Source organism: Phyllostomus discolor, chromosome 1, assembly GCF_004126475.2.
Source record: "Phyllostomus discolor isolate MPI-MPIP mPhyDis1 chromosome 1, mPhyDis1.pri.v3, whole genome shotgun sequence".
Lineage (NCBI taxonomy): Eukaryota > Metazoa > Chordata > Mammalia > Chiroptera > Phyllostomidae > Phyllostomus > Phyllostomus discolor.
The window spans coordinates 1,586,491-1,597,960 of NC_040903.2; the positions used below are offsets into that span (position 1 = coordinate 1,586,491).

The 11,470-nt window shown below is 70.9% G+C and overlaps 1 protein-coding gene across 5 annotated transcripts in view; it reads left to right on the plus strand.

The window, feature by feature from the left end:
- RGS12 (regulator of G protein signaling 12) overlaps positions 1-11,470 on the plus strand; it is a 74,773-nt gene that overhangs the window by 56,224 nt on the left and 7,079 nt on the right. For 2 of the 5 annotated variants that reach the window (XM_036018280.1, XM_036018298.1), the window contains 4 exons: positions 905-975; positions 1,258-1,411; positions 2,733-3,185; positions 10,394-10,830. In XM_036018280.1, the coding sequence (XP_035874173.1) occupies positions 905-975; positions 1,258-1,411; positions 2,733-3,185; positions 10,394-10,596 (881 nt within the window). In that variant the 3' untranslated portion in view covers positions 10,597-10,830. Of the gene's footprint in view, positions 1-904; positions 976-1,257; positions 1,412-2,732; positions 3,247-10,393; positions 10,831-11,470 lie in introns of those variants that run through there. The other 3 variants (XM_036018283.1, XM_036018286.1, XM_036018289.1) reach the window with 3 other exon arrangements.

Here is an 11,470-nt window from a genome sequence, read left to right on the forward strand (position 1 = left end):
GTGTGTGTGGGAGCCGTCGCGTCCCCATGAGCAGGGGCGTGTCTGCGGTCTGGTCCCCTGTTCCCTGCGTGTGGCCGACAGAGCCCTTCCCAGGGGCGCAGCCACCTCCGCCCTGAGGCCCTGGGGCCCTGCAGCCGGCCTGGCCCGGCCCCCTCCCCGCCCCTTCCGAGTGCTGCCCGCTGGTTCCCTGGGGGGCGGAGGCAGCTCCATCAGCAGATTTCCGAGGGCTGCTCGGCTCCCAGATGCCTCTGTCCCCTCGGGGGGCACGTGGTGCCAGCCTCCCCTCGTTAAAGCGGAGGCCTTGCTGGGCCAGCCTGGAGCACGCCGCCCTCACCACCCTGGGCCTGCTCACCAGGCGGGCAGGCGGGGTGGGGCCTGGTGCCTCCTGCCAGGGCCCTGCCGGCTGGGCCACCCTCCAGCCCCCTTGTGCACCGGTGAGTCTGCAGAGCAGCAGGCAGACCGCCGGGCGGGGTGTTTGCGCAGCCTTGGGGGGCACGGCGGCCCTTCCTTCAGCTTAGCTGCTCCAGAGGGGGGTGGGCTTGGGGCCATGAGGGCTGTGGAGGCCAGAGGGCAGCCCTGATTCGGGGCGACAGCCGTGCGTGAAGTTACATGACTCTGTCCTCCAGAGAGCCCTCACACGGAACAGTCCCTGAAACAGGCTTTTCCGTGCCTGGCCTTGGACGTGTCCTGGCAAACGTGGCGGAGCCCCCACGTGCCCCCCCCCCCCCCCACACACAGCATGTCCTGCCTCGGCGCGGGCAGAGGGTGCCGGCAGAGGACGCCGGCCCTGTCCCTGGTCTGGCTCCCGGAATCCGGCCTGTTTGCGTGGGTGGAGGAGGGGCCTGCCACATCGCTGTCCGCCCAGCTGTGCTCACGACGCCCGTGTCCCCGCCCCCGCCCACAGATAAACAGAAAGGCACGCCTGTGAGGCAGAGCTCCGCGGGGACCTCCGGCTCCAGAAATTTCTCGGCTACGGTAATTCCCCCGCCCACCCGGTGCCCCGCTCCCGCAGGCCGGCCGCATGCCCCCTGTGAGCCCGCGTGTCGCCCTGCCTCTGGGGGTCCTCCGCGCCCCCCTGGGCGTGCTCCCGGGACCTGAGACCCGCCAGCTCGCCCGCGTGCGGTTCGAGTCTGGCAGCGACCGTCCCGCCGCCCTCACGGGCCCGGGGCGCAGACCCCACCGCTGTGCCCCGACGACGGCTGCGTGCGGCCCCGTGTGCGGACTGTGAGTAGAGCCCTGGCTTTCCTTCCGATGCAGGGAGAGGAGAGGACGCTAGGCAAGTCTAACTCTATTAAAATAAAAGGAGAAAATGGAAAAAATGCTAGGGATCCCCGGCTTTCAAAGAGAGAAGAATCTATTGCAAAGATTGGGAAAAAAAAATATCAGAAAATTAATTTGGACGAAGCAGAGGGTACGTGCACTCTTTAACCTTGCCCGTTTCGTGGTGACGACTGTGTCAGTGTTCTGGGGCGGCCGCTAGGGCGTCTTTGGCTGGTGGCCGGGCTCCCACCGTGCGGGAGTGGACCCCCGGTGTCCGCCTGGGTGGTCCCCCAGAGCCCCAGTGTTCAGGGTGAGAGCCGGGCCCATAGGAGTCAGGGTGCACCCCGGTGGCGGGCAGTGGGCAGCACAGTGGTCCCCTCCGTCTGCGTCCCCAGCTGGGGCGGGGGCTCGGTTAGTGTCAGGGGGCCCCCAGCAGCAGGGGGGTGCCAGGGAGGCAGCGGCCAGCGGGGGCCCTGGCTCGCTGCCCTCTGCGAGGGGCCTGAGGGCTGCCCCTGCCGGGGCTGCAGGTGGGGAAGGAGGCACTGGGGCGGGCGGGGTGGTCTCATTGTGGGCACGTCCTCCTCCTCCTCGACAAGCCGCTGGCGAAGGAGGGTGCCAGGGCGGAGCCTGGGTCTGAACGCAGGGCTGCCGAGCGGCCGCCCCCGCACCCTGCACAGCCTGCCCTCCGATCCGCAGACCTGCTGGCCCGCCGTGGGGGCTGCAAGGGCAGGAGGGAACCCCCCCCCCGAGCAGAAGTCTGTGCGTGTCTGAGACACATCAGGGTTTGGGATTGTCACACCTTTCCCTGCTCAAAAGCTGAGAGTGTCACGTGAATGCCAGAGAGCTCAGTGCAGGTGCCGCCACCTGTGCACGGTGGCCGTGAGTTACAACTGAGAAGCCCCGAGTGAGCAGCAGGGGCTCCAGAGGCGCCGGCGTGGAGGCTGGAGGGACGCCACCGGCCGGGAGGCCCCAGGGACGCGGGAGGCACCAGGGCTGTGGGGCTTGGCGCCGTTGGGGCTGCCTTGAGTGAACGGCCGACTCCAGAAGCCCGGGTTGGGGTGCCGCCACCAAGGCCCCGCCCACACGCTGCCCCTCCCCGGTGGAGGCAGGCCCCGCCCCCTGTGGCCCTGTCACGCTGCAGCATCCGAGGGTGGCTCCCGTTGCCCTGCGGACGACCCAGGGCTGTCTGTGAAGGTCCCTAGGGGCGTGCTTCCGGGTTTGGGGTGACTCGGGTCTGGACTTCACACAGCCTGGTTCCTGCAGAGCCATAGCGCTGTTCCGGATTGTTCTAGAAGCCCAGGCCTTCCCACAGTTCTGCGGGCAGAGGCGGCGGAGAGGCAGGTGCCTCCCGACCGCAGCCTGCAGCTGGGGGGGCGGGGGGGGGCGTGGCAGGCGGGGCCGGGGGGCGGGAACCTGCACTGCGGGGCGTCCCTGCGCGCTCCACAGCTCGGCCGCGGGTTCTCTCCCCACAGCGTTCTTCGAGCTCATTTCCAAAGCCCAGAGCAGCCGAGCAGACGACCAGCGCGGGCTGCTGAGGAAGGAAGACCTGGTGCTGCCCGAGTTCCTGCGCTTGCCTCCGGGCGCCGCGGCCAGCGCCGGCCCGGAGACCGGGCCCCGGCCCCGAGAGCCGAGGGGGCCTGCCCACGACCACCCCGACAGCCCGGCGACCAGCCCCAGCTCAGCCAACAGCCCTTCCTCCTGCACCCCCACGACCCCCGCGACCCCGACCACCCCTGCGACCCCCGAGACCCCCACGACCCTCACAGCCTACACGCAGGAAGTGGCGCCCGGGGACGTCCAGACTGTGGAGGGCGAGCACGTGGCCGACCTGACGCTCACGGGGGAGGGGGACATCAGCAGCCCCAACAGCACTTTGCTGCCGCCGCCCCCCGCCCGGCAGGACGCGGCCGGGCCTCCCAGACCAGGTACCTCCGGGCTCGGCGCCCCCGCTCACCTTTGAGTCCTTGCTGCTCCGCTGTCCGCCTCGTCCCCAGTGAAAAGGACACAGCTGTGCTGGGTCCCCCCGCCCCACAATCGTGTGTCTAACGAAGTGTCTTCACGGCACTGTTCCCTCTCAGTCACCGTGGTTACAGGGGCTGCCCCGCGTTGTCTGCCCAGAAGGGCGAGAGCCGCGGGAGCGGCCGGAGCGTGTCGGGATGGTCACCGAGGGGCCCCACGCAGACATGCCCGTGCCCTGCGAGCACACTGCGCGCCTCCCCCCGGTCCTGGCCCGCAGAGCAGGGCCCTGGGGACTTCCGGAAATGTACGTGCCACCCTTAAAATGTGGAGAGCTAGCGTTTGTAGCGTTTGTCTCCAGACTGAAAAGAAAACGCCCTTGTTCTGGGAAGTGAGCAAAGTGCAGGCGATAGAGCGGGACCGCGCTCTCGGACGCCGCAGCCCGTCCGGCGGGTGCCGGCCCTGCGTGCGCAGGCGCGGCTCAGGCGCCAGGACATCAGAGGGCTTTCTGGGCGGCGTCCTGACCTCGGATAGTCAAGGCGTTTCTCTGAACTTACGCTAACACGGGTGTAGTGCGTTCCTGAGCTCGGTGAGGGGCGGCTGGCGGCAGGGACGCTTCCCGGGAGCCACGCGTTAGAGGCTGAGCGAGCCTCCCGTCTCCCACCAGAGGGGCTTCCAGAAGCAGCGCTGCAATCGCGTGCATCCCCGCCCCCACCCGCGGTGCGGACGAGGAGCCTGCGCAGCGTGCACTCCCAAGAGCCCCCAGCGGCCGCCCTTCTCCGCACGCTGGGTGACGCGTAAACACTTTTGGTCACCACCCATTCGCTGTCAGGGCAGTGGGGACACCCTTGCTCGGGCCCATCTGGGACCTGGTGGTAGCCTGGGTCCTGCCCCAGGGCCTGTGGCCGCACCTGCAGGGGGAGGCGGGCGCCGTCCTTGCGCCCTGCAGGCGCGCTCCCGCGATGTGGAGGCATGCGCGGTGCGGAGCGGGGCGTGTCTTCCCTGGTCCCCACGGAGACGGCGCCGCCGCCCGCCGGGAGTAGCGGGCGTTTGCATGCGCGCCGCCCCCGCACACACCTGCGCGGACTGCCCTGCCCTCCCCTGGGGCCCGTGCGCAGTGTCCCCGTGTCTGAGTCTGTGTCCTTCCAGGGGAATAAACGCTGGAGCTCACCACCGGACTGGGTCGGAGCTTTCTTTCTCGTGCATGCTTACGTTCACTCTGGCAAACTGCGTGTGTGTTTTACTCCAGGGAAAACACTGCACAACTTCAGGGACTCGCTGGGTCTGCCCGAATCTAGTGGCTTCTTCACGCGGGCCGTTCGCTCAGCAGACGTGCTCACGCACCCTACCCGTGCTCGCAGAGTCGGCTGTGTGGGGGCCCGTGCGGGCTGGGGCGGGGCGGGAGGGGGCCCGGGGCCTCCGTAGCCTGAGAACACCGGCGCTCTCGGCGGGCAGGCCTTGCCCGTCTGCTGTTGCCTGGGTAGGTGAGGCGGCCGGGCTGAGTTCTTCCGAGTTGTTGCCCCTGGGCCCAGGGCCGAGACTTTCCGGCTGCCCTGTGGCCGGTGGCTGCCTCTCAGCTCCCGCCTGCCTCTGCGGCCCCGTCGGTGCCGCCGCTCCGGGCTCAGACTTCCCACCTAATGATGGTCCCCACGGGCCCTGTGCCCTGGCCAGGAGCCCTCTGTTCCCTGGCTCCTCCCTCAGGGACACCAGAGCCCTCTGTGTCCTCGCTGTCCCTGACTCCCCTGACGTGGTGATGGCCCCGCAAGGGCACAGGCGTTCCCAGCGCCCAGCAGGCTCCTCCCCACTGCCCTCGGCCTCAGCCCCCCACCCCAAGACGCGGGGGGCAGAGGGAACCCTGAACCGTCCGCTCTCGGCCGTCCTGAGCAGGAGCTGCTGCCAGGAGGGGCCTCGGTGGGCAGGTACCGCAGCGTGGAGGCCCCCAAGTGGGGCTCCTTGCCAGGTGCAGTGCGTCGGGGAGCCGCTCGTTCTCGTCCTCGAAGCTTGCGTCGGCGGCAGCCACCTTGCGAGGAAGGGACCCGCACCCGGGAGCCCCGGGTGGGACGGGCCGTGCTGCTGGGGGCAGGGGGACGGTGTCTCTCGGCCTCACTCTGCCCCAGTGCGTGCCGTGAACGGGGCCTGAGCGTCCTGGTGCCGCGGCGGGCGGCCCCTCGTCCGGGGTGACACGCACTGTGTGGTGGTGTCGCTGGGCCCCATGGTCCCCACATCTCGGCCGTGTGGGGGCCACACCGCTGACCCAGCCTGGCTGCGGGCCTGCCCTCGGTGGTCCAGGACGGAGGGCCGCGGAACGGGGCGTCTCAGAGAGGAGCAGGCTTTCTCTTCCTTTCTTTGAAAAGAATGTTTATTGGTTTAGAGAGGGAGAGACGTCGGTCTGAGAGGGAAACTTCGACCCACTGCCTCCAAGTGCCCTGACGGGGGGTGGAGCCCGCCGCGCAGGCCGGGGCGAGACCCGTGTTCTCAGCGGGAGGGTGCGGGTTTCGGGGGGACCGGTGCGGCGGGGGCCAGTCCGCGTGGGCGTCAGGCGCTGCATCCACAGCACGGCCGTGAGAGGCAGCCCTGGTTGTCTGGACCCAAACACCCCGGAACCCCCCCCCCACCGGAGTTCATGGGTGTCCCCGGGCCTTTCCCGCCCTGGGCAGCACCAGGCAGGGGGGCGGCGCTGACTGTCCCCCGGTCCTGGCGAGCGAGGGTCCGACTCTGACTGTCAGCCCCACCGGGCCGTGCGGAGGGCAGCGCCGGGCTCACGGGCGCGCTCACGGGCGCGGGGAGACGCCTCCGTCTGCATCAGCCCTCCCGCTGCGAGAGGCGCCTGGCACTGCGTTTACGGGGGTGGGGGTGTCGGAGCCGGCCGTGGGTGGTCTGTGCTGCTGACGGGCAGCCTGGAGGCCCCTGGCCCGGCCGCCCCCGCTTCGGTTCTGGGCGGGTTCACGGCCAGGCCCTCGCCTTGGCTCCCAGGACAGAGCATTCAGCCACAGCTCAGTCAAGTGTCGGGGCAGGGAGCAGCGGGACGCCGGCGCGACCTGGCGGGGTTGGGAGAGGCTTTGCGAGGGGAGGTCCACAGCCCCTCCCCAGGGCCTGCGCCTGAGCTCTCGCCTGCACGGCCCCTCCCTCCGCCCGCGGAGTGGGCCAGCCCAGGCCCCGCCCCTCCCCACCCCGCCCCGCCCCCAGGAAGCAGAGCCCGGCCTCCCCTGCAGCGACCGCCTAGCTGCCCTGGCGCAGGCCCACTCAGGGTCCCAGGTGGGCGCTGCCTCCCCCCCCCCCCCCCCCCCCGCTCCTCCAGAAGCCAGCCCCGGGGTGCCCCCTCCCCCTCGGCGCCTGAAGCTGTCCCCGGCGACCATCCACCCCTTAGTGACCACTCACACGGCCCTTCCGGCAGGAGACCTGGCTCAGCTGTTCAGGCCCAGGTCCCGGGGGCGCAGGGTCGAGGAGAGGCTGCTCACTGGGCGGGGCAGAGACCGGCGCAGAGGTCCCACGGTCCAGCGTCTGGTCGCCAGAGGGGCAGCCCCCAGGGAGCCCACAGCTCCCTCCGTCAGATCTGCATGGCCCTCCGGGCCCACTTGCGTGTAGCCCTCCAGCACAGCTCCGCTGGGGGGCGGCACTGCTGCAGCCCCTCCCCCAGGCCCTCGGCCCGCGTGGCCCCGTGGGGGCCTCTCCGCTCTCTCCGGGAGACGTGTCTGCCTCTCGCGCTGTGACCCTGGTGCCCATAGGCTGCTCGGCACGCACCCCTGAGTGAGAGACTGACCCGGCCCCCACCCCAGCGCAGACACAGGCTCTGTTGGCGGCGGATCCGAGTGGAGGAGACTGTGTGTGTGACCGAGCCACGGACGGGAACCAGGGCTTTGGTTGGGGCTGTTTCTCATGGGGACCTGGGAGCCCTGGAGGAAGTGGGCAGAACAGGGTGGGGCCTGGAGGGTGGGCTGTGGAGCCCCTTCCCCAGCCCCTCCTCTGTCCCCGTTTTCCACGTGAGCTGTGCCCCTGCCTCCTTGTGCTGGGGAAGTGTCTGAGGGGCAGCCCGGCAGGCTTCACGGAGGAGGTGGCAGGGTGGCCTTGAAGGACACGAAGGACCCGGCCCAGCAGGCAATTCAGAGCAAGTGGGCAGAGGTCACAGCAACGGAGGACAAGGAGGGTCTCGGGGGGGGGCAGGCAGCTGGGGCTGGGTCCCCAGGGAGAGCCTAGAGGTGGCCCGAGGGTCAGGCTGCGCCCCCACCCTGGCCCAGCCAGTGCAGCGTGTGCTCCACTGTCCCCGAGAGGAGGGTCTTCACTCCGCCGCCACCTCCCCGTGGGGCCCGGACGACCGGAGCAGGTGTGGGAGCCGGCACCAAGAACGCCCGTGGACAGCAAAGGGCTGGCCCGGGGACAGATGACAGGCAGCCGGCAAAGGGAAAGGCCTCTCCAGGCCCTGGGCACAGGGGGCGGTCCAGCAGGGCCCCCGGGGGGCGAACTGCGCACAGGTGGGGTCCCCAGAACTGGGTCAGCGCCTGGGCGGAACCCCGGGGAGGAGGGCTCAGCCGGGCGGCCTGAGCGGAGGAGACGAGGCCCGGGCTCCAGCCCCACGTCTGGTGTTTGAGGGACGAGCGTGCAGGCGTGAGCGGGACCCTGCTCCCCGCGGGAATGGTGGCCCCCGAGGAGCCCCCGCTGGGGAGGCCGGGTGTTGGCTGCTCTGGGCAGGCCCTGGCACGCGGCCGTGACGCCAGCCTGCCCCGCACGGGGCTGGGCCCCTGCCACTGAGTCACGGGCCTGGGGCTGCCGCCGACTCAGAAGGGCAAGTCCCGGCCAGATGGGCAGGGCTGGGACCTCAGCCACCCTCCCGAGACTCGCACGTCCCGGCCTGTGCGCCAGCCGCCCTGCCCCGGAGACGGGCATCTCCCCCCCCCCACCCCACCCCCCCGCCGCTCCTGAGCCTGCTGAGCCCCTGAGCTCAGAAGGCCGGCAGCTGAGCTCCCCGGGGGTCCGTTTGGGGGGACAGGGGAGGGCCAGGCCCCCGAGCCCATGTGGGGCCACAGGCCCGTTAGGGCCCCAGGCAGATGCCCAAATGGGGGCAGAGGGTCCGGGGCAGACCCCGCCCCTCCACACCCTGGAGCCGGGTCCAAGCCCAGCCTCCCCATCCCCCACCCTGCAGCCAGCGTTGGGAGCTCAGGGGCTCGGTGACGAGCTGGGGGCAGAGCGTTGGCCGCGTGACTGAAGGATGGGACCCTCGGCCCTGGGCAGGTTGGGGGGGCTGCGGTTCTTCCTGAAAACCTTCCCCACTGTTTCGAGTGAGACACACCTGCCCCGAGCGGCTCCCGTGGGAGGTGGGGAGGCCACGTGTCAGTCGGGCGCCCCGACACTGGTGCGCCCCGGGGACCATGATGCGCCCCTCGGGGCTTGTTGAGAGGACCTGCCCTGGGGGTCCACGTGGAGGCATGGGGTGCAGTGGGGTTGGGCACTTTGGGGCTGCAGGGCAGCCGGTGGGGCAGCACAGGCTCCTGGCCTGGTGGCCGACCCACCGGCCCTCAGAGGCCTTGGACCCACGGAGGGAGCAGGGCCTCGCCCCCCCAGCCAGGCCAGGGAAAGCGGGACCCAGGGAGGGGCATCCGTGGGGCAGGGCCCCTCCTCCAGCCTGCTGACTGGGGGTCGTGGGCCAGGGCTCCCTGTCCCCGTGGACCCATGACACCCCACAGGTGGGCCAGGCTCCTGCCTGCCCCTGGCAGAGGGGGGTCCTGAGCCGGGCAGCACGGCTGGGGTGCGCCAGGGGGCTCTGCGGAGGGAGCCAGTGCCCACCCCTTGCTGGTCCCTGAGGGTACCCCCAGGAAGGCAGGTCCGGCCCTCCAGGGACGCTGGCCACCCCAGGGTCTGGAAGCTTCTGAGGCAGTTCCTGGCAGCCCGGGAACTCCTGGGGCTGAGGGGGGCGGCCGCTGGGCGCTGGGCCGCTTGGAGGAGGGGCAGGCGGGTGGCTGGGGTGGGGCTCGAGGCCCTGGTGTGGGGTGTGGTGACGGGGTCGAGGGAGAGGACTGGACTGAGCTGGGCGGGACTGAGTTCACGAGGGTGAAGACATGGGCCGGGCAACGGGCGGGCGGATGGGCTGGTGGCCCCGCCGGGGGTGCTGGACGCTGGCGGTGAGGCCTGTGGGTGAGCCCAGTGCTGTTTGGGACCCCCCTCCCCCAGGGCTTGGTCCTCCCCCAGCCCAGGCGAGGGGCCTGCCCCTTGGGGACCATTTTCACCTCCCTAGTGGCCCTGGCCTAAGGACAAGCACACAGACGGCTCCCCAGGAGGAGCTCGGGGGCCGTACCAGCCTGGGGTGTGGGGTCACGGCAAGATGAGGCCGGGGACCTCAGTGGGGTCCCAGTTTCTGGGGCAAAGGGTGGGGGATTCTCTCATGGAGACGGCCCCCACACTGTTGTGCACTGGCCACAGCCCACCCCAGAGGCCCACCAGAGCCCTCATGGGGCCCTGGGACCCTGCCCTGACCCCTGGCCCAAGCCACAGAAACCCTCATTTTCAGCAGCAGACGGTGTACCCCTCCTCCCACCAAAAGCCTTGGCAAGGGGACAGTTCAGCATCCCCTGGCGGAGGGAGCCGGCTGGGCGGGGTGGGAGAGGGGGGCTGAGGGGGTGGCAGGGGCAGGCATCTGGAGGCAGCTCTGGGGGCTCAGGTGCTGAGCAGCTTTTGAGAGGCCCCAGGCTGGCCAGGAATGGGTTGGACAAGGGCAGGGCACAGGGAGCCCTGGGTGTCCCTGTGACCAGTAGGGGCTCCCCCAGGGCCCCCAGCACAGAACCTGGGCCCTGCACCCCCAGACCTCAGCCTCCCACACCTGGGGCCCCAGCCTCTGCCCTCTCCTCTCCCGGTTCACGCCTGCCCCCCGCCCTCGGCCTCGGGACCCTCCCCGCATGGTGTGGTGTCCGCCAGGCGCTCTGTGTGTCTTGGTGCCGGGGGCCCTGGGCACCTCCCGGTACTCACTGAGCGAGAGGCTCGAGGCTCAAGGCTGGCGGTCGGCAGGCTCCTGACTGGGGCCGAGAGGCTGCGGGCAGAGGTTGCTGACCCTGGGGTGCATCTGGGTATTTGGGGAGAACCCCTCCCATGCCCAGCGACGGTGCCGGGCAGCTGGGGGGTGGCGCCTGCCCCGGGCGTCTGCAGGGCTGCGGGCAGCCAGGTGACGGCGTCTCTCTCCTCCCCGTGACAGGAGGCGGGGCCCGAGGCAGCCGAGGCCTCCCCGTCAGCACCATCATCGACGTGGACCTGGTCACCGGCTCAGCGCCCGGGCCGGGCCGCAGGCTCCCGGGGGTGTGGGCGGGCCCCCGGAGGTCCGAGCTCCCCGGCCGGAGCCCTGGGCCGGGCCGGCCCACCAAGCCCAAGGCCAGCCCACACCACGCTACCTTCGTCTGAGGCCCCCCAGCGGACCCCTCGTGCCTCCATCCCCGGCACCTGAGCTGCCCGCCTGGACACGAGTGTGAAGGCCCGAGACCTCGGGGGGCAGCCCGAGCCTGTCTTCGGGGCCCTGGGAGCCAAACCGGGAGAGGGCGGGGGCATGGCCACAGACGGGGCTGGCTCAGGGGGCTCCTCTGCCCGCCCCCCGCTGCCCTGGCACCCGGCCTCCACTCAATAAAGTGTCTTCAAGGACCCGGAGTGTTGCCCTCCTGCTGGGAGCTAGGGTCCCAGACCCGGTCCTCGGGTCCCCTTCACACCGCCCCCTGCAGGTCAGCACGGCTGTCCTGTCCAGGGCACAGTGGGGACCCTGCAGGCGGCCGTTGACTCGCTTGGAGGGGGTCACCTGCGTGGGCATCTGACTGTGGAGAAGGCCGGGGGAGGGCTCAGGGCCATGGTCCCAGGAGGACTTGAGCCGAGTCAGGAGGGGCCTTGGAGCGGCAGGGCCGTGCGGAGCCAGGTCGGAGTGGACGGAGGCGGCCCAGGCGGCCTTGGGGCGACCCCAGCAGGGGCAGCACAGTGCCGAGGGGCCCCGCCCGCCTTCCCCCCTTGAGTTGGGGGAGGGGGATCCTCACGTGTTCAGAGGCTGAGAGCACCAGGGGGTGTGGGGCTGCTCTGGATGCTCCCAGGGCCCCCCGGGAGGTGTCAGGAGGAAGAGGGGCCGGTGCCCGCGCGCCTCCGCGGTCTGGGCCAGGAGGGGGAGGACAGTGCCCCGCCCACCCCAGTTCACAGGCGGGTCCCCCAGCCAGGGCTTGGTGGCCCTTGGTGGCCCCTGGGTCCCCAGCCAGGGCTCTGCCGGGAACCAGAGAGGGAGTCCAGGAGAGATGGGGGGGGG